The sequence below is a fragment of the Papilio machaon genome, chromosome 21, assembly GCF_912999745.1.
Source record: "Papilio machaon chromosome 21, ilPapMach1.1, whole genome shotgun sequence".
In the NCBI taxonomy this organism is placed as follows: Eukaryota; Metazoa; Arthropoda; class Insecta; order Lepidoptera; family Papilionidae; genus Papilio; species Papilio machaon.
In genome coordinates, this window is record NC_060006.1 from 6,600,959 (window position 1) to 6,625,154 (window position 24,196).

Below are 24,196 nucleotides of genomic sequence, written 5' to 3' on the forward strand. Positions count from 1 at the left end.
AAGTAAACATTAATATTTGGAACTCTAACTTAGGAATACCATTAGTATGTACACAATACACATTTGTTCGCAAGTGTTTCAACAATACGCCTGTTAGGTATTAGAAATATTGTGAATTAAAATTTGCTGTATCTATTGACTTGATTGACAGTGACAGCTCAACGCAGTCTCGATGGTTAATGTCATATGTCTTTCGTAAAAAAGTCTAAGCAAAATAGGCAAACACGTGCTAAAGTTTTGAAATAATATCAAACATTTCTCCAAAATGGGAAAATTTAGGTCTAAACTGAAAGGAAAATCTAAGGGTAAAAGATGGCAAAAAGGACAATCATCAAATTCAAATCCCAAGACACAAAAATACAGAGAAATGGCTAAATCCCGGTTCTTCCAAGAGAATCTTGGTATGGTTAATTTAATTATCTCTAAATAAATCTTATTAAATTACCTTTTTATTTGGCTTTTCTTTTGAAAAATTAATGTTTTCATTAAAACTATAAAATTTCGTACTTAGGTAGCACTGGCTTGACCCAACAAGCTGTATTGAAACATGATGCTATGATGACATACGGACACAGTACCGGTAAACAGAAATCAGAATCAGAGAATGAGCTAGCTATAGCTAAAGATTTTGAATCTATGTCCATGAGGAGTGGTGATGAGGGTTCAGAAACAGAGTATACAGGGTCCATGAGGTCTGGAACATTCAGGACATTCCAGACATTTGCATCTGACTGGAGTCAATGTTCAAATGTTAGCTTCAGCAAGTAAGTGTATTTCAATTAATACTTTGGCAAACATTATGTTCATTAAGAATAAAAAAAAATAAAAAAAGCCAACTGACTCAGAGGAAGAATACCAACCAAATCAACATTCATTTAAATCCTTTTGGTTAGTTGGTGAATAAATGTAAACCATTGATAAATACTTCTTTATTTTGTTGTTGACAAATAAATTATTAACAAAATTTCACTATAAAACATTGTTACATTGTTGCTTTCACATCTTGCACACTCTTTTTTCTGACTTTGTTCACTTTCTCTTTATATTTGTCTACTGCATTCTCGGTGGCCAGTTTGGGATTGACAATTCATCTATATTATTATTGCAACCTAAATATTTATTATTTTATAGTTTTCTATTTTATTAAATACATTGCAATATTGATCAGCGCCCTCTAGTATTCAATATGTACAAACCAGTCGGGTAAAAAATTATTATATTGTACCTCTATAGAACAGTGACATTAATAAGATATTCCTATCTTTACAGGTTATTAAATAGGTTTGATTCAAACAATGCTGTCCACAAAGACATGCTGGCTGTATTAGCTGCCGTCACTGAGGTCATAAAAGAACAAGGTGGCAAGGAGACCTCCACTGAATACTTTGCTGCATTGGTACCTTATTATTTTAGATTATTAATTACTAACAATTTGTTTTTCTATTGAAGTCCGTAGTCTAAGTTTTGGCTTACCTTTATTATAAATTTGACTGATTTAATTTGTATGAAAGTTTAGATGACTAAATGTGTCTGACATCTAGTGGAGATGTAAAAATTACAAATAGTATAGTCTTTAATGGTACAGAAGTAACTCCATAAATTAAAAAAAAAATGCGTTCTGTTGACCATTGTCAGCTACAAGTCCGTACAGATATGTTTGAGCCTACACTAAATTATTGATGATTAGACTTTAGCAAACCAGACTAGACACGAGACTTCAGCTTTTTTTAAACAATATCCTAAATTACAGATGCAGACACTCAAAGCATCAGAAGACGATACCAGTCTTGTAGCGACCCTATCTTTATTATCAATGGGTATAAAATCCGTACCACAAGCAGTACTTAGGAAACAATTCTCGGACTCGGCAACAATATTCATGGAATTACTGGAGAAAAATGCACAGAGTGATAATGGTACATTATTACGTAGTATTATTGGTTGTCTATCAGTTTTGCTGCGAGCACAAGAGTACGCAATATGGGGTGATTCATCTACTATGAAAGTGTTTGATTCAGTACTTGCTTTTGCGTTACATTCTAAGCCTAAGGTTAGTATTTTTTTTTTGTATGAATAGGTTAGTTAATTTACTTGATCTACTGTATTATTTAAAAAAAAAAACTTGTGAGCCGTCATGGGACTCCTGGCAGATGTGAAACATCGTGTGTGTACAAGTAATATGCATAAAATATTAAATATTATAATTAAATAAATAATAGTAATGATAATGATAATAACAATGATAATAATAATAATAATAAATATTATTAAACTTAACACATAAAACATATATATGTATACCTTAGTATAGCGTGGTGACCCGTCGCCACGGCAAGCGTCGCCACGGCAACAATTCGGTTTACAAGTGATCCTATAGATGTTTCACATCAAAAAAAAAACTGTTAGATACTCTTTAGTTTAATATCTTTTTTTATTCTTTGATTTCCGTTGATTGATATTTTTGACATCAAATTGGTTATATGTTCCACCATTAATATGTATCACCACAGTGCTTCATTATTTATTCGTTAAGTTTGCATTTCGTAAACCTACGCATAATGTTTCATTAACCATGATTTGTCAAATATACTTACCGGGCGTTAGTCACGATATAAAAAAGTTTACATATTTAAGCTAGAATATATTAGAAAAACTGTCTTAAGTTTTTTTATGTAAAGGTTCTAAGTTTTTAAAATATGGTTTTCATAAGAGTATTTGTTTTATACGTTTTGTGTTAAATATATAATATTCATTCAGCAATAAAGTGATAAATGTTTGTTTTTTTTCCTAGGTACGAAAGGCAGCCCAGCATGCTATCACAGCCATCTTACGTGGCAGTTGTTTTATGTTACCTACAGAAGATGACAATGTCAAGGTAATCTTACTAATTTACTAATATTATAAATACGAATGTTTAGATGGATGGATGGATGTTTATTTGAAGGTATCTCCGGAACGACTCAACGGATCTTGATGAAATTTGGTATAAATGTAGATCATAGTCTGGGAGAATACATAGGCTACTAATAAGAATTTTTTTTTAATTCCGCGCGGTCTGAACTGTAAATAACTATTTGTTCAACTTAAATAAAAAAAACAGAATTTGCATTGCTTTGAGTTACATAAAAAAAAAACATATCCCATGGAATTCATAATTTCCCAAAATGAAAAGTAACTGTTCTTTGTTCTATCCATTGTCCGAAATTCATCTAGATTTGTACAGGTTTTTTGAAGCTATATGTTACAAAACATGAGACTATTTATAAGATTTTAATTCTAATACCAGATTAATTCATCCAGGTTCCGAAGTTGCATCCAGCATCAAACCGCGTGGCTGAGTACTGTCTGTCCCAGATAAAGCCGGAGGCTCTTCTCTCCGGTCACCGTCCCGTACTGCACATACTGACCATGCTCAGAGATGTCCTGCCTGTCTTCAGCAAGGATTATATCAAAGTTAGTGAATTTGGTAGAACTATTTTCATTATAAATAAAGATAAAAGTTAAAGTGTTAATTTAGAATGAAATGTACAGTGAAGGACAATAATTTCCTGCCCATCTCAATGAAAGGTCATTTCATACTTACAATGCAATTGTCTGTAATTTTTAGATGAACTTTCCACTAGAGGGCGATAAAATTTATATACTGATTGCCACATGAGGTCACTAATATGTCATACTAACATACATAAATGCTCTTATGGTTATATTTTGCTGTACGATATTCAACCTGAAACATTAAGCGAATTCTTTAACCGTTGATAATTTCATCAAAAATGTCTTAATTTCAGACAATCTGTGAATCAATTCTGTCATTAATGGCGCACAACAACATATATATAAAGACGTGCTGTATGCACACTCTGCACGCGCTGTTCCTGGCCGGGGGCAACCTGAGCGGTGCGCTGGCGGCGCAGCTCAGCCGCGCACTGCTCGCCGCACGACCTCCCGCCAACGACACCGGACAAAGCCTCGCCTGGGCCGCAGTCGTGCAGCAGGCATTGTGCTGTCTTGCTAGGTCAGTGGAATATAACCTAACAATTATATAACATAAGCAAATATAACATAACAAGTATATAACCTAACTATGAAATATTTAAAAACTTGAGAGGTGTCAAGGGACACCCGGATGGAACGAAGTTCCTTTCAATTAATTAGTGAAGGAACCAATGTTTATTCTATGAATAAAAAACTTAAGTCTTCACAAGAAGAACATTTTATTTCTATGAATTTTCGTTATATATTGTCATGTCGTTGCCATGGTGATATAGCAAAAAGTGTCGTGACAACTTTTCGTAAGAATTTTTTCCGTCTAGCCCCCTTTCACAACGCGCGATAAGAAACTTCGTGCCAAAATAATCTTTTAAGGTGTTTAATTTAGTTAATTCATCAAATGTTACAATCTTTTAACTTATGACTAATCTACACAAATGTGAATATTTAAATCTCTTATATTTTACATCTCAAATAAAATCTTATAAATATAGTTTTTCGCCGCGGTTTTCATCGTTTCTATCATGCAATCAAAAATTATACCACAATTTTTAATAATTAACAATGTTTTTCGTAATGAAATTGTTGTTACCATTAAAAGAAAATTAATACAATATGTTATCATGTTAATATCTATTTATCTGATCGGTTTATACTATAAAGTACAAAAGAAAACTCTTATTTTTATATAAAATTATAATTTAGGTTGGATATGAACTTGTGTTTGCCGAATTTACCCGCCTTCGTCAACATCTGCGTCACTGAGCTGTGGCACTCTGACGTCACCGACATCAATGCCGCCGCCACAAACGCTCTGAAGGTATACATCTGTCTCTGTCACACTCATTCAATTAGATAGAGACAGTATCATTTATTTACTAAAAACATGTTTCTATTCTTTCTGTCATATTATTTAGAGTAGATTGAAACAGAATCATTTTATTTTAATTTAGATTGTTAAGATACATGACGTCACACAATATGTCTTTGTTTTGTCAACGACAATAAAAAAATATATTAATGAAATTGGAGTGTCTGTATGTAATGTTGAAAAAATATATATTATTTCACATGATATATTTGCGTAGCTAATAACAAAAAACAAACCTTTAAATTTTTGTGTGTCTGTCTGTCCGCAAGTCTGCTTTTGTTCCGGGTAATCTCCGGAACGGTTGGAGAGATTTTAACGGGATTTAAATAGAAAGGTAGCTGATGCGGACATGTTTAGGCTTTTTTTAATTCTGCACAATACAAATCACCAGCAGTGGAGTTCTAGCTTAATATTTTTTTTACAGGCATTACTTTTAGACTGTGTGAAACCAGCTCTGAATACAGAGGAATGTTTTATAAAAAATAAATCCCATATAGATGGAATATTCAAAACTATCGGCACTGGACTTGATAATCCATTTAATCAGGCGTTAAAACATGTGATAATGACATTAGCTGTCTGCTTCGAGGTGAGTACTACACGACTGCGATAACATGACACCACGTGATGACGTCATCAAATGACTTATGACAAGTTAACTGTAAATTTCAATGACTATTAATTTTTATGAAAGTGAGAGGGATGGGAATATTGTTTTGCAAGTGTTAGAACAACGGAAAAGACTATTTTTAGGTTATATTTGAAGTTGATATTACAACGCCATATTAACGTTTTTAGGAGAAAATTAGTTTGGAGTTTTTTTTTTAATAATGAAAAATTAACATTTTCAGATTGGTAATAACAAATTAACCTACATACTTGGACCGTTATTGAAGAAATTAAACGAAAGAAAGGAAAGTCATAATTTCAACCATCACAAAGAAGTCGAATATGCCATTGGATGTGCCATCAAAGCTCTAGGTCCAGAATTCGTGCTAACTTATATCCCACTCAGAGACGGGACAGACATAAACTTGGATAGAAGTTGGCTCTTACCGGTACTCAGAGAAAAAATAATAAATTCCAATTTAAAATATTTCGCTACAGAAATTTTAGATATGGCAACATTTTGTAGAAAAAAATCCCGTGAATATGCACAAAATAATGACAATGCAAAAGCGCATACTTACGAATTATTGTGCAATCAATTTTGGTCTTTATTGCCAAGTTTTTGTAACAATCCGAAAGATATAAAAGATAATTTTAAAACTATAGCCCGAGTGTTGGGCAATGTGTTAAAAGATAATTCGGAATTTCGTTTATCTGTGATGCAAGCTTTAAGAAAATTAATTACTTGTTCAAATGATAATGAAGATCAGAAGGAATTGGGTAGATTTGCTAAAAACTATTTACCTATATTATTAAATATTTATATGACACCTGCTAAAGGAGGGGAAGGGGAAGGACAAAGGTTGGCAGCGTTGGAGACTATTCAAGTATGTATAACTTATTCCAAATTAGCTTTTACCCGCGACTCCGTCCGCGCGGAATAAAAAATAGAAAACGGGGTAAAAATTATCCTATGTCTATTTCCTGGTTCTAAGCTACCTGCCCACCAATTTTCAGTCAAATCGATTCAGCCGTTCTTGAGTTATAAATAGTGTAACTAACACCACTTTCTTTTATATATATAGATTAATATTAAAAGATAGTAAATTAGATTAAATTAGTAAATTCCTTTTCGAAAAAAAAAATATGAGAGTTATTTATTTTTAATCTGAAATACAATACAGTCCAACTTGGTAAACGAGAAACCTCTATTAGTGAAAGTCACTTTTGTCTAGACTCTAGACTTAACTCCATAAGCGAGATGAAGTCGGCTAAAAATCTTGGTTCCTTGGACTCTCTTATCCAGGGTTCGACTGTATTTACAATAAATACAAAGTAATCTAATTTAAAAAAAAGTTGAATTTTTCTATAGTTACTTTTTTTTTAGGTTATAAATTATTAATCTGTATGTTAATATGTTTTAAATCAAAATGAAACTTGTGGCAAATAAAATATTATATTTTATTTTATTTACAGATATATTTAACAATAACGGATCAGAATGTCCGAGAGGAATTATATAAGAATGCAATAACACAACTTGAAGCTTCCATAGACAACCATTTCCAAAGAGAATCCATCTTAGATATAATTCGTTTATTAATTTTGTACCAAACACATGAAGATATGGCTGTTTTATTTGATAAATGGGTATTTCCATTGTGCGAAACAGTTATTGATGATCCGAGGAAATATAAAAAGGCAAAAAAAGATAAAATGGAAGAAAACGATGAAGTTAAACCTTTGAAATATAAAGATAAAGTGAAATTAATAGAAATGGAACATAAAAAAGCTTATAGAATATTAGAGGAGATATTTAAATGTGGGAAAGAAACTTGTGTACAATTTGTTAAGAATAATTATAAAAAAATTAAGAAGATGTTAATGAATTCTTTGAATAAAGTTGCTGATAGTAGTAAAGCTGCTAGATTGAGGTAAAATATTAATTTATTTATTAAATAACTAGCTTTTACCCGCGACTCCGACCGCGCGGAATAAAAAATAGAAAACGGGGTAAAAATTATCCTATGTCTGTTTCTTGGTCCTAAGCTACATCCCCACCAATTTTCAGTCAAATCGATTCAGCCGTTCGTGAGTTATAAATAGTGTAACTAACACGACTTTCTTTTATATATATAGATAATATCATATTTTATATAAAATTCATCATAATTTATATAAAATTAATTTAACACTAAAAAAAAATTATTTAAACTGAAAATATTAATATTATTTTCTAGTCCTAATTTGTAATGGTTCAGTTAAAAATATAATATAGTTGTTTTTTATTTTAATTTAAAATTTTCTAAAATTATTTACTTAAGAGAACTTCATTTACCATTAAGATACAAGTTGTTTTACATATTTATTGTTCACTAGTTATCGCCCGCGATTCCGTCCGCGCTGCATTAAAAAAAACTTAATAAGTAGCCTATATGTTCTTTCAGACTATGTTCTACATCTGTGACAAATTTCATCAAGATCCGTTGAGATGTTTTGGAGATATCTTCCAACAAACAAACATCCATATAAACATTCACATCTATATATATAGTCAGAAAGTCGTGTTAGTTACACTATTTATAACTCAAGATCGGTCGAACTGATTTAGCTGAAAATTGATGGGGAGGTAGTTTAGAACTAGGAGACGGACATAGGAACTTTTTTATATTGTGTGCATTTTTTTTATTCTGCGTGGATGGAGTTGGGGGTAAAAGCTAGTTTATAATATTAGTAAGATTTTAAATCCTCTTATTTAACAAAATTACTTGTTTATTAGATACTAGCAATTGCCCGCGACTTCTTATTGGTATTAAAAAAAATAATACCAATAACATTATATTATCCGGAGATTTCCTCAACAGTGAAAGAATTTTTTTCAAATCAGTTCAGTAATTTCTGAATTCAATTTAATGCTAACAAACAATCAAATTATTCTGTTTAATGTAAAATGAACTCTATTTTCAGGTGTATAGAGCATCTAATCAACAGCAGTCACTTTTTGAACAGCGAGAGTAAGTTGATAAAGAGTGCAGTAGCGGAGAGTGTTGTCTGTACAAAGGATATCAACTCTAAATGCAGACAATGTGCTTTTAATGTTATTAATACTGTTGGTAACTTACTGAAGACACAGGAAGGAGGTAAATTAATTATAAATAAACTTAAATCCATGTTAATTTAAGAATAATCTACCCTAAGGGAACTATTAGAGTCAGGCAGCATGAGATATGTCTCGGAGCTCGGAGCTTTTTTTTTTTCATAGGGGAATGCTTTATTATGCATACTCCTCGTCTCCTGAAGGGGGGGGGGTAGTTTTGTGGGATTCTCTCCCTTTCCCCCTCTGTTCCTCTTACGCATAGCGAATTACCAGTATATTACCAGAGTATTACCAGTGCTTAACTCCTGAGTCACCGACTGACTGATTTCCAAACTGATTTCTCACAGTGTAGAAGTATTTAGTAGAACTTTTTGACTGAGATATTTGAATAAATAGATATATATAAAATACTATATTTTACCCGCGTCTCCGTCCGCGTGGAATTAAATAATCTATTTATATAGCCTATGTTACTCAGTTATAAACTAACTATTTAATGGTGAAAGAATTTTTGAAATAGGTAAAGTAGTTTTTGAGTTTATCAGTTACATCAAAAAGTTTAAATTTTTCGTTTGTTTTTTTGTATTTCAGAGTTGATATTAAATTAACTATGAAATCTGTTTCCTTACTCTAAAAATAATAGTTTTTCATTATGAATTTTTTCTGTCGTATTTTCTAACTCAAAAAACTACAATTTTAATATTTTTAATTAAAAAAAAAAGATAATAAGTTAAATAACTAGTTATAAATTTGTATTCAAGTGACAATACTTCAATTCCAGGAATGAAATCCTTCCTGGAGATGTTATCATCAGGGTTATCAGCGACCGTACCTCGTGTGGTGTGTGCCACACTGAGAGCGCTGGCATCAGCTCTCTTCACCTTCTCCGAAGACATGGGTCTGGAGACGGTGCAGTCTCTGCTGGATACTGTCTCACAGAAGATGCTGGAGAACAACAGAGAAGTGGTGGCTGGTGGTATGAGCTTCCTTAAAGTGAGTATTCTTCCTCTGTTGTAAATCTTTACCCTAGTGATAAAGACAATATTTATTTGCGCGTATGAATGTTTGTTTTAAAATATGTACTGCTTTCGCCCGCGACTCCGACCGCGTGGAATTAAAAAAAAAATAAGTAGCCTATTTGTTCTTCTAGATTATGTTCTATATATTTGCCAAATTTCATCAAGATACGTTGAGCCGTTCTGGAGACACCTTCAAACAAACATCCATCTATCTATACATTCGCATTTATAGTATTAGTAGTAGTATAAATCCAATTTTGACAACTGAGATGTGTTTCGGTCACTCAGTTAGTATTTTTTAGTTTTATATTTGGAAAATCTTACCAATATTATAAACTAGCTTTTACCCGCGACTCCGTCCGCGCGGAATAAAAAAAAAATAGAAAATGGGGTAAAAATTATCCTATGTCCGTTTCCTGGTTCTAAGCTACCTGCCCACCAATTTTCAGTCAAATCGATTCAGCCGTTCTTGAGTTATAAATAGTGTAACTAATACGACTTTCTTTTATATATATAAGATAAGATGCGAATGTTTAGATGGATGTTTGTTTGAAGATATCTCCGAAACAGTTCAATGTATCTTGATGTAATTTGTCACAGATGTAGAACATAATCTGGAAGAACACATAGTCTACTTATTAAATTTATTTTTAATTCCGCGCGAATAAAGTCGCGGGCGACAGTTAGTAGTTATATAATTTTGTTTCTTTAGGAAATACATAGTTAAACATATATATTTATATATTCCAGGTATACACAAAAGTATTACCAACCGAAGTGTTATCTGGCAGTTTGCCGCTCATCTTCAGAACATTATCAAAGATGTCCGAGGACTGCAAACGTCATGCTCGACTGGAAGTAGGCTACTTCCTCGCCAGGATGACGAGGAAGTACGGCGCTGATACCATAGAGAAGTTGGTACCAGCTGGTGATGAAGTTATGCTCAAACGATTGAGGAATGTGAGGAAGTTAGAGAATAGAAAGAAGAGAGTTAAAGAACAGAAACGGTAAGTTTTTTTTTTATACAAAATTTTTTAATATTTTTAAACATCCTGTATAATCTATAGATGGTATATTTCATACAATTTTGACATCGAGGGTCAATTTTCTATATGTCATTTTGTATTGTAAATGACAACACTGAGGAGAATTTATCTCTGCAAGGTTTTTTTGTGCTTCGGATTAGGTAAAGTTATATATCTATGCCTTAACTTAAACATATACCATTACAGAAGTCAAACGGAATCAGATTCTGACGGTGATATGACCGTTAAAGGTACATCAAAGACATTGGAAGACATCCTCAAAGATTCCGACTCTGAGATGGAATATCTAGACGAGGAGACGAGACCTAAGAAAGCTAAGAAGACTAATAAAGCCTGGATCCAGGATGATGTTGATGAGATTGTGGACCTCGTTGATGTCTCTGCTGCGAGGAAGATAACAGGTACATTATTATATTTTCAGCTTCCAGTTTCTTTGTCAGGTTGTCCGATATAGGCCTCCCCTTGATTTCACACTTCCCGGTCCCGGGCTAATTTTCTCCACTCTCTCCCCCTTCGGTAGATCATCTTCCCATCTCTTTACTTGACATCCTCTTTGTCTTTTCCCATTTCTGGGATACCATTCCATAACTTCACTGGTCTTTTTATCTTTATTTGTCCTAACTATGTGTCCTGTTCGATTCCATTTCAGTTTTTTAATTTTTTTAGAGACATCCTTACTTTTGTTTTTTTAAATAGTCCATAGATCTTGTAGATTTAACTTTATCATGCTTCTCTCCATTTGACGTTGGCAATATATCAGTTTTTGATTGTTTTTGTGCGTAGTTCAAGTTTGGCAACCATAAGTAATGAAACGGAGAATACATTCTCAGAGTATACAATTTTACAAATAAATTTTGCGGCGGTCGTTTCGCCATTTTGGCGAATGCATGTGACCGCTTGTTCATTTGCCACCTTGTAATATAAAAAAAAAACATATCTGAGAAGAAATTCAATGATATGTGTGAAGTCAACCCTCACTGTGTCAGCATTGACTATGTCCTAGTCACCCCTAACTAGGGGTAGGTTCTGAGCCCCTCAGTGATATTACTTGAACTTCAATTTTTATTTCTCATTCTAGCCACGGATCCAACAAAGAAGAAGAAGTTGACTGAAGAGATGGTGCAGAAGAAGAAAGACGGTGGTTTCAAGACGGCTGCTGATGGCAGACTGATCATCTCCGATGATGTATCTGATGATGAGGAAGAACCAAGACCCAGTGGAGACATCGATACTGACACTGATGACACCGGTAAAGGGTTTTATTATTTTCATTGTTTATAAATATGATAAAAAACTGAAAGCTCTAAATAGAGGGCGTAATAATATCAATAGCTCTAATTTTGACAAAAATATTATTTTTTTTAGTTCATTTTCATGTTATAAAAACATAATTCATTGACTATCTTGAAATAGAATTACTTTTTTTTTTGTGAAAAGTGTTTTTTTGTCTATGGTATATTTAGTACTGTCACTGTTGATCATGTTGACATCTATTTTGAGTAAATGGTAATTTTTCTCCACATTCAAATTCATTTATTACATATTTTTACAAAAATCATACAATTTTCACAAAAATATATACCATGCAGAAACACATAGATTTATCATAAGTCAACCACACAAAAATTCCTCTACGCTATAGATACCACTTCCAAGCAATAAATTATACAATCCCCGTTTAAATTGTCTGGCATTTAACATCTTCAGGTCATTTGGTACCTTGTTATAAATTTGTATACACATAAACAAACAGCTATTAGTATATTTAGTAAGTCTAGGATTATCTTGTAGTACTAATCTAAAATGGTCACGCCGGTTGCGAACAGTAAATAATTCTTTATGCTTCCGTACAAACATACATATCTCATAAATATAAAGTGCTGGCAGTGGTAGTAAACCTAGGTATTTGAACGCGGGTCGGCACGAATCTTGTGGGTGCAGACCACACATCGCTCTAATACATTTTTTTTGTGCTACAAATGCTCTATTTCGATCAGTGCTGTTTCCCCACATTATTAATCCATACCGCAATATTGACGCAACATATGCATGATAACACATGAGAGCTGTTTTTATGTTTGTTATATTTTTTATTTGTTTTAGCGCATAAACGAACTTATTCATTTTTATAGCTACATCATTAACGTGTAACTTCCAATTTATATCTTCATCTATGGTTACCCCTAATAATTTTGTATGCGTAACTGCTTTTACTTTTGGTATATTTAGTTTAAAATTATGTTTATTGTTATTACTTTTATTAAATTGTATATATACAGATTTACTAAGATTAATTTTTAGATTATTATTGTCAAGCCATTTTATTAAATTATCTATTGTCATATTTATATTAGTCTCGTGGTCCTTTATTGTGTCGTGTTTTTTATTAGAAGTTACTATAATTGAAATGTCATCGGCAAACAATACACATTTGTGATTAGTAATATTTATAATGTCATTTATATATAAAAGAAACAAAATAGGGCCAAGTACGCTTCCCTGTGGGACGCCACATTTATTATGTCTATATCTAGATGAGTACGGTACAAGGTCCCTGTTTCCATTTATTTTCGTGATAATAACTTTTTGTTGCCTATTGCTAAGATAAGAGGATATCCACTGGAGAGGGGGTCCTCTAACACCAACTTTTTCTAATTTTAGTAGTAAAAAATCATGTGACACTAGGTCAAACGCTTTAGATAAGTCAACAAATAAGCCTGTAGTCAAATAGTTATTATTAAGGTTTGATATTATTAATTTTATGACATTAATTGTATCCAAGATTTTTTTTTTATCTACGTTGATACTAAAATTTATTCATGATACCAAAAAAAAAGCAGATATAACTTAATTTGAAATGACTGTACCATAGACAATGAGGCGGATGGTAAACCATCAAAGTTATTGAAACCCGGCACCAAGAGACGTTACGACGACATCTTGAGCATCAAGAGTGGTCGCAGCATCAGGAGCAAGGCTTCCACTGTCTCTAAATACAAAGCCGGTGGGAAAGGCATACACAGGTACTGTTTCATTTATCAGTTATATTAAATACTAGCTTTTGCTTGCGACTCGGTTTGCGTGCAATTAAAAAAATTTGTAGTCTATGTGTTCTTCCAGACTATGTTCTACATCTAAGCCAAATTTTATTAAGTTCCGTTGAGCCTTTCTGGAGATACATTCAAACAAACATCTATCCATCCAAACGTTCCTATTTATTAGTAAGATTATAACAAAATATACATTCACAGAAACTTTACATTCATCCCCTATTGTTATTTTTGCACCCTTGAGAGTTAAACTTTTACAAACTTTGATTAACATATTTATTTATCAAATTAATAGCCTAATAAAATAATTTTCAATATTCTATCGCTAAAAATAACCATTTTCCATACAAATTTCTAACCCCCTTTTCTTTTTTCAACCCTTGTTTCATATTAAAAAGTATCCTAAGAACTTTCACAAGCTCTAAGATTGTACCAAATTTTAATAGTACACTAGTTTTGACTTGAAAGCGAGACAAACAGACAGAGTTACTTTCACATCTTTATAAATATAAAAGAAAGTTGTGTTAGTTACACTATTTATAACTCAAGATCGGTCGAACTGATTTAGCTGAAAATTGATGGGGAGGTAGTTTAGAACTAGGAGACGGACATAGGAACTTTTTTATCTTGTGTGCACTTTTTTTATTCCGCGCGGACGAATTCGGGGGTAAAAGCTATTATTTTTATTTTAATAAGGATATTTAAATTTCTACCTGTTATATTCCAGACCGTTGGGTTCAGGTGCGTCTGTGACATCAGCTGGCAATGAATACCGCAGCAAGAAGGCTAAAGGTGATATCAAGAAGAAGGGAAAACCTGATCCCTACGCCTACCTTCCTCTATCCAGGAATAACTTGAATAAGAGGTAAATAATTTCTGACTGATTTAATGATATTGCTAGATCTAGTAATAACAATATTTGTTGTGTGTACGAATTGTCCTCGCTCAGTGAAATATCACAACCTTACAGAAGACAGACCTCAAGTGGAAGTAATTCTAACTACAGTCTGATGAGTGTGGTGACGGAGACCCAATTATAGTCTTTTTCCCTTCCCACCCTTTTATTATTAGGAAAGGATGGGAAGGGGTAGTAGATTTGACGGAAGTAAGGATACATAGGAAGGGGAAATATTCTCTTTCTGTGTATCCTCTTCTCTGTTGATTAAATGTAGGCAATGCATCTGCATTTGTGGTTGTCTATGGGTAACAGTCGTCACGCTATTTCGGCGAATTCAGGTGGCCGTTTGCTCGTTTGTTACCTTTTTATATATATACATATATATATATATATATATATATATATATATATATATATATATATATATATATATAAAGAATCAAGGTATCAGTGCGTTTTTTATCAGATCAGATTATTATTTTTTTAGTCATAGATATAATTAAAGTTCCAATGAGTGGCGCTACTGTCGCGATTGGTATTTCAAATGATATTAAAGAAAAAAAACTTGACAGCCTTAGAAGTGTCAGTAAAGTGCCAAATTAAAGTCCTAGGTCTCTGTCTATCCCTATTTATGACATGAGTTATGTTACTATTGACAATTACAGTAGAACAAGTATTTTGTGATACTTTTTTAATATTACAGGAGGGCGCTAGTATGCTCTGATAGTTATAGTTTGTCTTATGTCCACCGGGTCGGTTAAATTTGACAGACTATAGTTATAAATTATATAAATTAGTTTATAGACTTTTTTAAATAATATATTTGATATTTAACGTTTTGTTTGTTTCAGGAAAAAAGCTATAACATCGAAACAATTCAAAGGTATTGTGAAATCCAAGACTAAAAATCTGAAACTGAAGTCGAAAAGGAAATGATGAAATCTCTGTCTTTTTTTTCTAGACTAGGCTTTATATTTAAGCTATTTTTCTTTTATTTGTCAAACATTTTATTTATATAAAATAAATGTTTATTTGAATTATTTTTGGTTTTAATTATTATTATTATTAAGATTAAATCAAAAAATTAATAGTTATAAAAGTTTTGAGTCTTAATTGAAATAAAAACATCTGACGTAAATATCGTTTTATTTCTATATTTACTTAATTAAAATTGTCGTAACTTAAGCAAAAAAAAAACAAACCTCTGTTATTTCACCAACTAAGTTATGTACTAGCTGTCGCCTGCAACTCCGTTTGTGCGGAATTAAAAAAAAAACGTAATAAGTAATTTATGTGTTCTTCCAAACTATGTTCTATACCTGTGAAAAATTTCATCAAGATTCTTCCTCAGATTTCTCCCTTTCCTCCCTTCTTTAGATACCTTCAAACAAACGTCCATCCATCCAAACACTCACATTTATAATATTAGTAAAATTACATTATTTTTCGATTAACTTTCTCTTCCTAATTAATATTTTATTATTTTTTTTTCTCAGAATATTGCATATCTCGAAGCTATTAGCGCCATCTATGAATATAAATTAAAATCTATAAATTGAGAAAAAAATTTTTTTTTGTAAAACTTGAAAAGACTTGTTTCAATGGATAAGTAAACAGATGTACCTGATGTTTTGTTAACACCATCGCCCAAAACATGGTCCCTTAACTGTCTATAATTTTCTAAATATTGGTATAGATCCCACAATGTAGTTTTGCAAGACGATAAATTCTAGTTTTTTGTATACAAATATTTGATTTATAATAAACCAGTATTATATTAGGCATCATAAGTCTCGTAATTTTAAGGCTGAATTTTGATCTTAAATGTAATTGATTAAGATTTTTGTGGTGTTTATAGATTAGTCCATTTTCGATTTAATTCTCTATTTTTTTTTATATTACAAGGTGGCAAACGAGCAAGCGGCCTCGTAAATTCGCCGAAATGGCGAAGTGACCGCTGCCTATAGACATTCGCTATTGCAGATGCGTTGCCTACCCTCAATCGACGAAGGAGGAGACGCACAAAAAGAAAATATTTAACCTTCCTATGCATCTCTTCCATCAAATCCACCTCCCCTTCCCATCCTTTCCTTATAAGAAAAGGGGTGGGAGGGGAAAGAGGACTAAAATTAGGCCTCCGGCACCACACTCATCAAACTGTACGCAGAATTACTTCCACTTTACGCCTGTCTTCTGTTTGGTCGTTGTATTTCTCTATGTATGATTCATTTAACTTGCTTATTATACAGACGTTTCAGTTTACATTCAGTTAATATTTCATGTAAAATGTTAAACAACGAAATAAGATATTGTTTTGATATAACCAAGACGCGTGACTGTATAATTCGAATACAGATTCATTTTAATCATCCAAAATCAAGATACAATAAAAATAATCTACTTTATTGCATTCTTAATTTGATTTAAAAAATATATAAAAATCCTTACTTTACCATCAATTAAAAGGTATCCATTCCAGAACTTATCTTTATGGATCATGGATTTGATGGACTTCAAACAAAATTAAATTTAATAAAAAAAAAACATTCTATTGATTTTTCAATTTTTCCTCATCATCAGCATTTGTCTGCCTTTTTTGTACAAAGGATAGGCATTAAGTTTAATTTTGTCACTCTTCAGAATCAGTTTTATTATCAAAATATTTCATGCAATTTTGATTATCAAAATTTTTAAAAAATAGTTTGTTTTAAGCAAAAACTTTTTCCCCATATTTTTTAGTAAAGGGGGAAAATAATAGATCGGCTATTATTAAAAGATATTAACTTATTCAGTAGATACAGAAACAGGTTTAATTCGTGTATGTAAGTCCACGAATTACAATACGGTGAAAGCGCTCGATCATATAAAAGCGACCCGAATTTTGACGCTCGCATGATTCAAACGGTTTCTCCCAAACACAAGTCGCACCATGAACTTTGTCCTTCAAAAACACGAATCTTAAGTTTGCTTTATAAAAATACAGACGGTATATGTCCCTCTAGAAAACTGTTGCGGTAGTTTGTCCTTTTAAACTTAATTTATTCGTCGCAATAAATTAATCTTCCTTAATTTAACACTTTTTTATATTGTAAGATGGCAAACGAGCTTCGCCACATCGGCCCATTCAGGTCAGTAGAAACCCGCTGTCCATCGACATCCGTAATTGCAGATGCGTTATCCACCTTTAATTAACGGAGGAGACGTACAGAAAGAGAATATTTACCCTTCCTATGCATTCCGTCCCCCGTCAAATTAACTTCCCTTCCTTTTAAAAAAGGGTGGGAAGAGAAAGAGGACCAAAGTTAGGCCTCCGTAACGAAACCTCTGAAAATTATTTCTTTGTAGTTTTCTTCGACTTTCTATTCTATTGTGATACGACTTACCGTCTCACTGAAGGTGCCCCTTAGTGTAGATTTCGTATGATAAATCAAAGTATCTGTTAAAAATAATAATTTGAGTGGATGTTTTTCTTTGGGCCAATTAGCCTACCGAACAATGGAATTTGTTTCGCATTGGGCTGATAGATCCTACGGACCGAATGGGAATAAATCACATAACATTCTGAGTGACAATTGGACTTTCTATAAAAGAGATTAACTCCTATTTCTGACAAGTTATACGCAGTTCTTGCGTTAAGAATGTGCGTAGTGAACTTTGTGATAACAAAGAAATAAACAAAGCGTACGCAAATAGCAGTTTTATATAAATACTGATTTGTAAAATGTTTACTTCGCATTTCTGAATTCTCTTATAAATGAATAAATTGTAATATCAATTTTGAATTTGTTTAAAATTTAAACAGACCGTATTCTTGCAGAACATTTGTCTAGATGTTGTTTTGACTGGTATATTTAAAACTAGCAGTCGCCTGCGACTTCATCCATCAGCGCAGAATGAAAAAAATAGCCTATAATCTCGCCTGTATCACATACTTTCGGTCCAGCTGTTCTGCAGATTATCTGGAACAAACTCGGCCTTGCGGATAAACATACAGACCAATATTTTAAAATTCATCTACATCATCATTTCGCTATTCACATCATCTCATCGTTTTCTGGCTTTAACAACTAATTAATATCTAAGAATTAGAGGGAAAAGACATTGTTTCAATATGCATATAACACCATAACTCACCCCCATAACCCAGAGGGGTAGACAGAGACCCAATACCCCCTCAGTAAACAATCGGCGCTCGAAAAGTGGAGCCAACAAAAACAGCAATAATCAACAGGTAACCTTCTTCGCGAGTACGCAGAAGTCTCTTACGCATCTGTCCCTATCGCACTTACTACGCTGTCTATTAGGGATAACGAAATGACAATATGAAATGCCTTTTTTGACAAGAGATGGCATGCATCACCAAAATAACTTAATTCATTTGTCTGTTGTAAAGAGTTCTTGCTTTAATCATCATCATCATCAGCTCGCTATACGTCCCTATCGATGGGCTCGGAACCTATCCTAAGTCAGGGGTTACTAAGCCATAATTAGACCCAGTGTGGATTGGTTGATTTAACACATATCTTTGAATTTCTTCTCAGATATGTGCAGGTTACACGATGTTTTCCTTCACCGTAAGAATGTCGGATAAAATGTACATATGAAATTCGTAACATACAGGTACTTGGTGGGATTCGAACCCAGGATCTGCAGATTGCAAGTCAAGTGCTTAACCTTTGAGCCACCGATACTCTTTTTTTATGGCTTAATCTATTTTACATTAAATATCTTTTAAACGTCATTTTTCTAGTAATTGTAACATTAATTTTGAAACGGCAATATTTGTGTACACATAATGTGATGCCGGTGCCATCATTTCAATATGTTGTTGCCACAGTTTTTTTTTTAATTAAAAATAAAATTGTTAATGTCATTACTAAAACAAACACAAATTTATCACTTTCCTTACAATTCAAAAGTTGCCTTTAGGTTTCTAAAAGAGATGGTCAGAGAAATAAAATTAATGTAAAAATTGCATTGAGTTATTGAGGTATTTGCCTTTATTTTCAAAAGGAGGCGATTTACTATTAGGGATAGACTTATTATATACTATTTATATTTTTACATGGAAAATTTCATCACATTAAACAATAAAACTAGGCCTTTTCGCAGTAGTTTATAGTCAACATTAATTAACAGTTACATCTGCAAAAAAATATAACCATTCTGTACAATGTATACCTTATTTGTTGGAGTTGCCGCACTCAGCGGAGAACTATTTAAAAAAGTTCTTATAAATAATATACAAAATTATACAAACATTTCATTAATTCATTTCTTCACAAAAAAATGAGATATAACATTACATTAACATTTAATTCCATCGGGGAAAATTCGTGATTATTTAACATTTACAATGCAATTCGATTCTTTACAGAAAAATAAATATACAAATATATGAGTACACAACCAGTGATTGCTTATACGACAGTTCAACACTTCTCGTCCGCGAGGAGAGGATCAAGAGCAAAGCCCAGGTCCAGAACCGCGGGCGCCGGCCGCTTGCCCGCCTTCAGCGCACCAGGCCGAGGCCTGCGCTCAGCGTGGCCCACGTGCCCGTTGAGCGTATGTCGCACCTCGCCACCCCCAAACATATCACTGAACGTCTGTTGCACGTCTTTACCCCCACTTGTTGCACTACACGTCACTATGAGTTTGCGCACCTCCGGCTTGTTTGCTTTATTCGTATTGTTCAAATGCATAGTCTTTGACAAGGAAAGCGAGTTTTGATAGTAATAATTGTTCGAGACTCCACTGGACTTGCTCGTCCTGCTGAGCGAGGATTTAATATTACTCCGCACGGTGGCGAACTTTTTTCCTAAGGTGATGGCGCTGCCCGCGTGCGACGCGTTGAACGTGCAGAGGGCGAGGGGCCGTGGACACGAAGAGTACCAGCACACGTCGCTTGGCACCAGAGGCGGCGGACCCTCCGGCCTCACCTCGGGCTCGACCGGCGTTGCTATACTGAGTATAGGGACGTCGGTCGCGAGCTCCGCGTCCTCGGGTAAGAGGAACGCCCCCGGCGGCAGGGGTTGGCTGAGCAATGATGTTATGTTGGATGTGTCCGGCAGTAGAGCATTCGGATCTTCAACACTCAGCAGACTAGCATAAATGTCGTTGACTTGCAGGTCGGCAGCAAGACCGTTTAAATCATTGAGATCAAGGGGAGGTGGGTTGTTAAATTGTGTTGGTGTGTTAATTGTTGAATGCACTGGCACATGATGTTTGATCGGCGTGGCGGCCGCCGCAGCGGAGTTGGGGTCTTTCGACGCTCTGTGTTCCGCCAGAAGGGTGTCAAAGGGCTTGGACCTCCCTTCCACAGTCCGCCGCAGCGAAAGCGCATGAGCTTTGCACGTCAGAGACCTCGTGCATGGCTTGGGGTTCTCCGCGGTGACGACACCGCAGTGCTTATTCGGATCGTATTCTCGTGGAACAAATTTCGACTTGCTAGTTTTCGTTCGTGACTGTGACTTGGTTGTCGGTGTGCTGGGCACTGCCACTTTTAAAGCTTGAGCATTGATTAAATTATTATCTATCACAGTTGATAGTATTGGAGGTGTGTTTGATGCAAATTGTAAACTAGATAAATCTGTATCGGCTAAAGTGTAAAGGGAGTTGTCATCTACTGATGTATATAAGTCTTGAGATTGCTGAGAGTCAGTGGATTGAAAGTTCATATCCTGCATACTACCAATGTCTCTTATTATGTCTTTCCAATCTGCAGCATTTGTTATGTCATCTGCACTTTGAATACCTTCAGAGTTCATAATTGCTAATATATCATCTGTAATATTTTCCCCGAGGGGCAACTCATCAGGGTCCTGTATACTAACAACTGGTAATCCTCCACTCTCCATGCTCACCTGTACTTCTCCTGTTACACCCGTAGATGTGCTTGGTTCGTCCAAGTATTGCATTTCAGGCTGTGGCAGCACTATCCTTGATAAAGGAGCGGTTGCATTGTGTGCCGGAGATGTTTCCATTTTTGGCAGAAAGTCTGGTGGAACAAGAGGTGGGTGTATGTCCTTTTTGTGCCTGCTCCTGCTGGGTGTAGATTTGAGCTTGACTGTGGGCGCGGGCGGCGGCGGCGGGAGGATGGGTTCGCAGTCCGTATGGTAATCCAATAAATGTCTGTATGCAGCACTGCACTTCACTACAACACCACACATATGACACACGGCTGCATTCAAATTGTCCATCTGTGGGAAGAGTCCATGGAGGCTCATACTCTGGTATTTGAGGCGGTTGACGCCCGCGCGACGGTACCGCGCCTGGCCCCGCTCCGTCGCCTTATACGGGTGCGATTCATGCACCCGGCGGACCGATGCGCCGCCCTTTGGCTCCACGGCCGCGGGCGTCGTGAACACCCCGCTGTCATCGTCCCGACGAGGCGACAGGTGTCCTATTTCACTAACCCATAGATCCCAAGGCTTCTCGTTGCACTTGACTGGACTGACTATCTTGGCCGTAAACGGAAACTCACCAGACATATTTTGATGTTTACTGATGTTGTGATGGAGAAATTTGGCTTGAAGGTCTTCAAGGAAGATCAGCCATAGCGAACGTCTCGCTTCTTTGATAGGTTATTATCCCATATCTGCGTCTACATCAAAGTTCGGCTGAAGCGACGTCGGGGTTACATCGTACCGTGCTTGTTCACTTCATCACGCGAGAACCCGAAATTTGTTATGATTCTTTTAGGTTTAATATTTACAAAGACAGATGATCTAGCTCACTGACAGCTGATTATGCAGGTTGTAAGTTTTTCTTCACCACGGGACACTTCCATCTGTCGTCAAACCTTTCTACATTATTTTTTGGGTCCAAACTGATTGAAAGTACTGTTTGTTGACTTAATTTTATGTTATATTGTACTTGCTACACACATAAAAAAATGTCTTTAATTTCTGTTTGGTTGGTGGTGGTTGTGATTTACTACAGAAAGCATCAACACTTTTTGAGTATTTGTAATAAAGCAAAGATCCAATCTGAGTTTCTACAATCTATGGTCATTCATTGGGATATTTAAGTGACGTTCTCACGAGGTTAAATTAGTTTATCGATTTAAATCATAACGATTCTACATTTCTAAAAATTTACAAGTTGTTAATTTTAATTAGTTTAATTGATTGTGATGTTTTTTATTTGTATAATTATTCAAAACAGTTGAAAAAGATAACTCTCTATTATTTTTTGCGAGATTTTAGGACTCATTAACACTAATTGTGAATAATATTATGGGTACAAGATATTTTAAAACCCTTTTCTAATTTCAGGACATAAATAGTATTCCAAGTCCAATTTGCACTTTGTCCTGCTTTTACTACCCAATAGTTACGAGCCAAGCCATGCATTCTCGATTCTCAATTTCTCGATTTTTCATTCGGTTTTGTCAAAGAAAATCACGTTACAACGTCATATTTTTATGTAGGTTAAAAAAGTATTTACCCAGCTAAAAGGTAGAAATATAATATAATAGGGGAAAAGTTCGACAATTTCCTTAATTTTAATGTGATTTCATATTTATAATTTTAGTAGAAATTTTGGCTTCAACGTTTACAGTAACGTGTTATGAAATATTTTACGGGTAAGGGATCAATGTATCCGTTACAATTTTATTTGACAAATAGCAAATTTTGTTTGATGTCAACTGTCAGTGTCATTACCATCCAAAAGATCCAAAAGAAAGAAGGAAAAGAAGGGCAAGTTTAGAACAAACCTTTACAGTATGCCTAAAATAAGAAAGTAACAAAAAAACTCGAATGTCTAGTATGAGGCTAAAATAGTGTGACTTTAAAATTATTAAGTTATTTTAATGTCGTTCAAAAGTGTTTGTAGATCAATTCTGTTCGGTATTCCCATCGGTGTAACATTTTTAGATACTGTTGGATATGTTGCAAAAGTTGAAGGTATTTCTATGCAGCCGGCACTAAATCCAGAATCCACCAACACCGATTACGTTTTTTTATCACGATGGGCTATCAGAGACTACAAAATCGAAAGAGGTGATGTAATTTCTCTAACTTCTCCCAAAAATCCGAAGCAGAAGATAATCAAACGTGTGGTAGGACTACAAGGAGATGTTGTCAGCACAATGGGTTACAAAAATAGATATGTTAAAGTTCCTGAAGGGCACTGCTGGGTAGAAGGTGATCACACAGGCCACACACTGGACAGCAACACTTTTGGACCCGTTTCCCTCGGACTGATCACTGCAAAAGCTGTTTATATTGTATGGCCACCTGAACGATGGCAGAGACTGGAAAACAAACTGCCCGAATCTAGAAAACCTCTCAGTTTAAATATATAAATCTCAGTTGATTATTTCTTAGTTTACTTTAACATGATTAAGACAGCTATTCATCATCTTATCAGCTTTTTTGATAAAGCTGGTTATTGCAACTATTTATTTAATTAATATGTGGTGTGACATAGTAAATAAATATAATTGTAAATAAGAAATATAAAAACCTTGTAGAACCTATCACTTGTTTTCTTTTTTCTGATTGTTTTATCGTTACTTGCCAGTTGTAATAACCTTTTACAAATTCACATATGAAACAATACACAAGTTACTTAGTCTTAAGGGTGTACATAGTAAAATTGTAATATAAAA

The 24,196-nt window shown here is 34.2% G+C and overlaps 3 protein-coding genes across 3 annotated transcripts; 2 read left to right on the top strand and 1 right to left on the bottom strand.

The window, feature by feature from the left end:
- The first annotated feature begins 169 nt into the window (after positions 1 to 169).
- LOC106712974 (RRP12-like protein) lies at positions 170 to 15,542 on the top strand. The gene is made up of 19 exons (XM_045683388.1): positions 170 to 401; positions 512 to 764; positions 1,270 to 1,396; positions 1,751 to 2,050; positions 2,792 to 2,875; positions 3,301 to 3,453; positions 3,789 to 4,015; positions 4,696 to 4,810; positions 5,286 to 5,450; positions 5,713 to 6,357; positions 6,947 to 7,404; positions 8,438 to 8,610; positions 9,349 to 9,560; positions 10,337 to 10,593; positions 10,819 to 11,033; positions 11,711 to 11,881; positions 13,505 to 13,655; positions 14,410 to 14,547; positions 15,432 to 15,542. Exons 1-19 carry the CDS (start codon positions 266 to 268, stop codon positions 15,514 to 15,516), a joined length of 4,065 nt encoding a protein of 1,354 aa, XP_045539344.1. The 5' UTR covers positions 170 to 265; the 3' UTR covers positions 15,517 to 15,542.
- A 4,372-nt stretch (positions 15,543 to 19,914) lies between these two features.
- Positions 19,915 to 22,565, bottom strand: LOC106712977. Its single transcript, XM_014505669.2, has one exon. It carries the CDS (start codon positions 22,068 to 22,070, stop codon positions 20,013 to 20,015), a length of 2,058 nt encoding a protein of 685 aa, XP_014361155.2. The 5' UTR covers positions 22,071 to 22,565; the 3' UTR covers positions 19,915 to 20,012.
- A 679-nt stretch (positions 22,566 to 23,244) lies between these two features.
- On the top strand, positions 23,245 to 23,996 carry LOC106712996 (mitochondrial inner membrane protease subunit 2). Its single transcript, XM_014505694.2, has one exon. The coding sequence runs from the start codon at positions 23,396 to 23,398 to the stop codon at positions 23,888 to 23,890; it is 495 nt and encodes a 164-aa protein (XP_014361180.1). The 5' UTR covers positions 23,245 to 23,395; the 3' UTR covers positions 23,891 to 23,996.
- Positions 23,997 to 24,196: the final 200 nt, after the last annotated feature.

What these genes read in the sequence shown, in the direction of transcription:
- LOC106712977 (XM_014505669.2), bottom strand. Translation starts at nt 22,070, where the DNA reads ATGTCTGGTGAGTTTCCGTTTACGGCCAAGATAGTCAGTCCAGTCAAG.
- LOC106712974 (XM_045683388.1), top strand. Translation starts at nt 266, where the DNA reads ATGGGAAAATTTAGGTCTAAACTGAAAGGAAAATCTAAGGGTAAAAGA. An exon ending in CAGAAGATGACAATGTCAAG is followed by an intron (nt 2,876 to 3,300) that starts GTAATCTTACTA and finishes TAATTCATCCAG; the next exon opens with GTTCCGAAGTTGCATCCAGC. An exon ending in GTGGTATGAGCTTCCTTAAA is followed by an intron (nt 9,561 to 10,336) that starts GTGAGTATTCTT and finishes TATATATTCCAG; the next exon opens with GTATACACAAAAGTATTACC.
- LOC106712996 (XM_014505694.2), top strand. Translation starts at nt 23,396, where the DNA reads ATGTCGTTCAAAAGTGTTTGTAGATCAATTCTGTTCGGTATTCCCATC.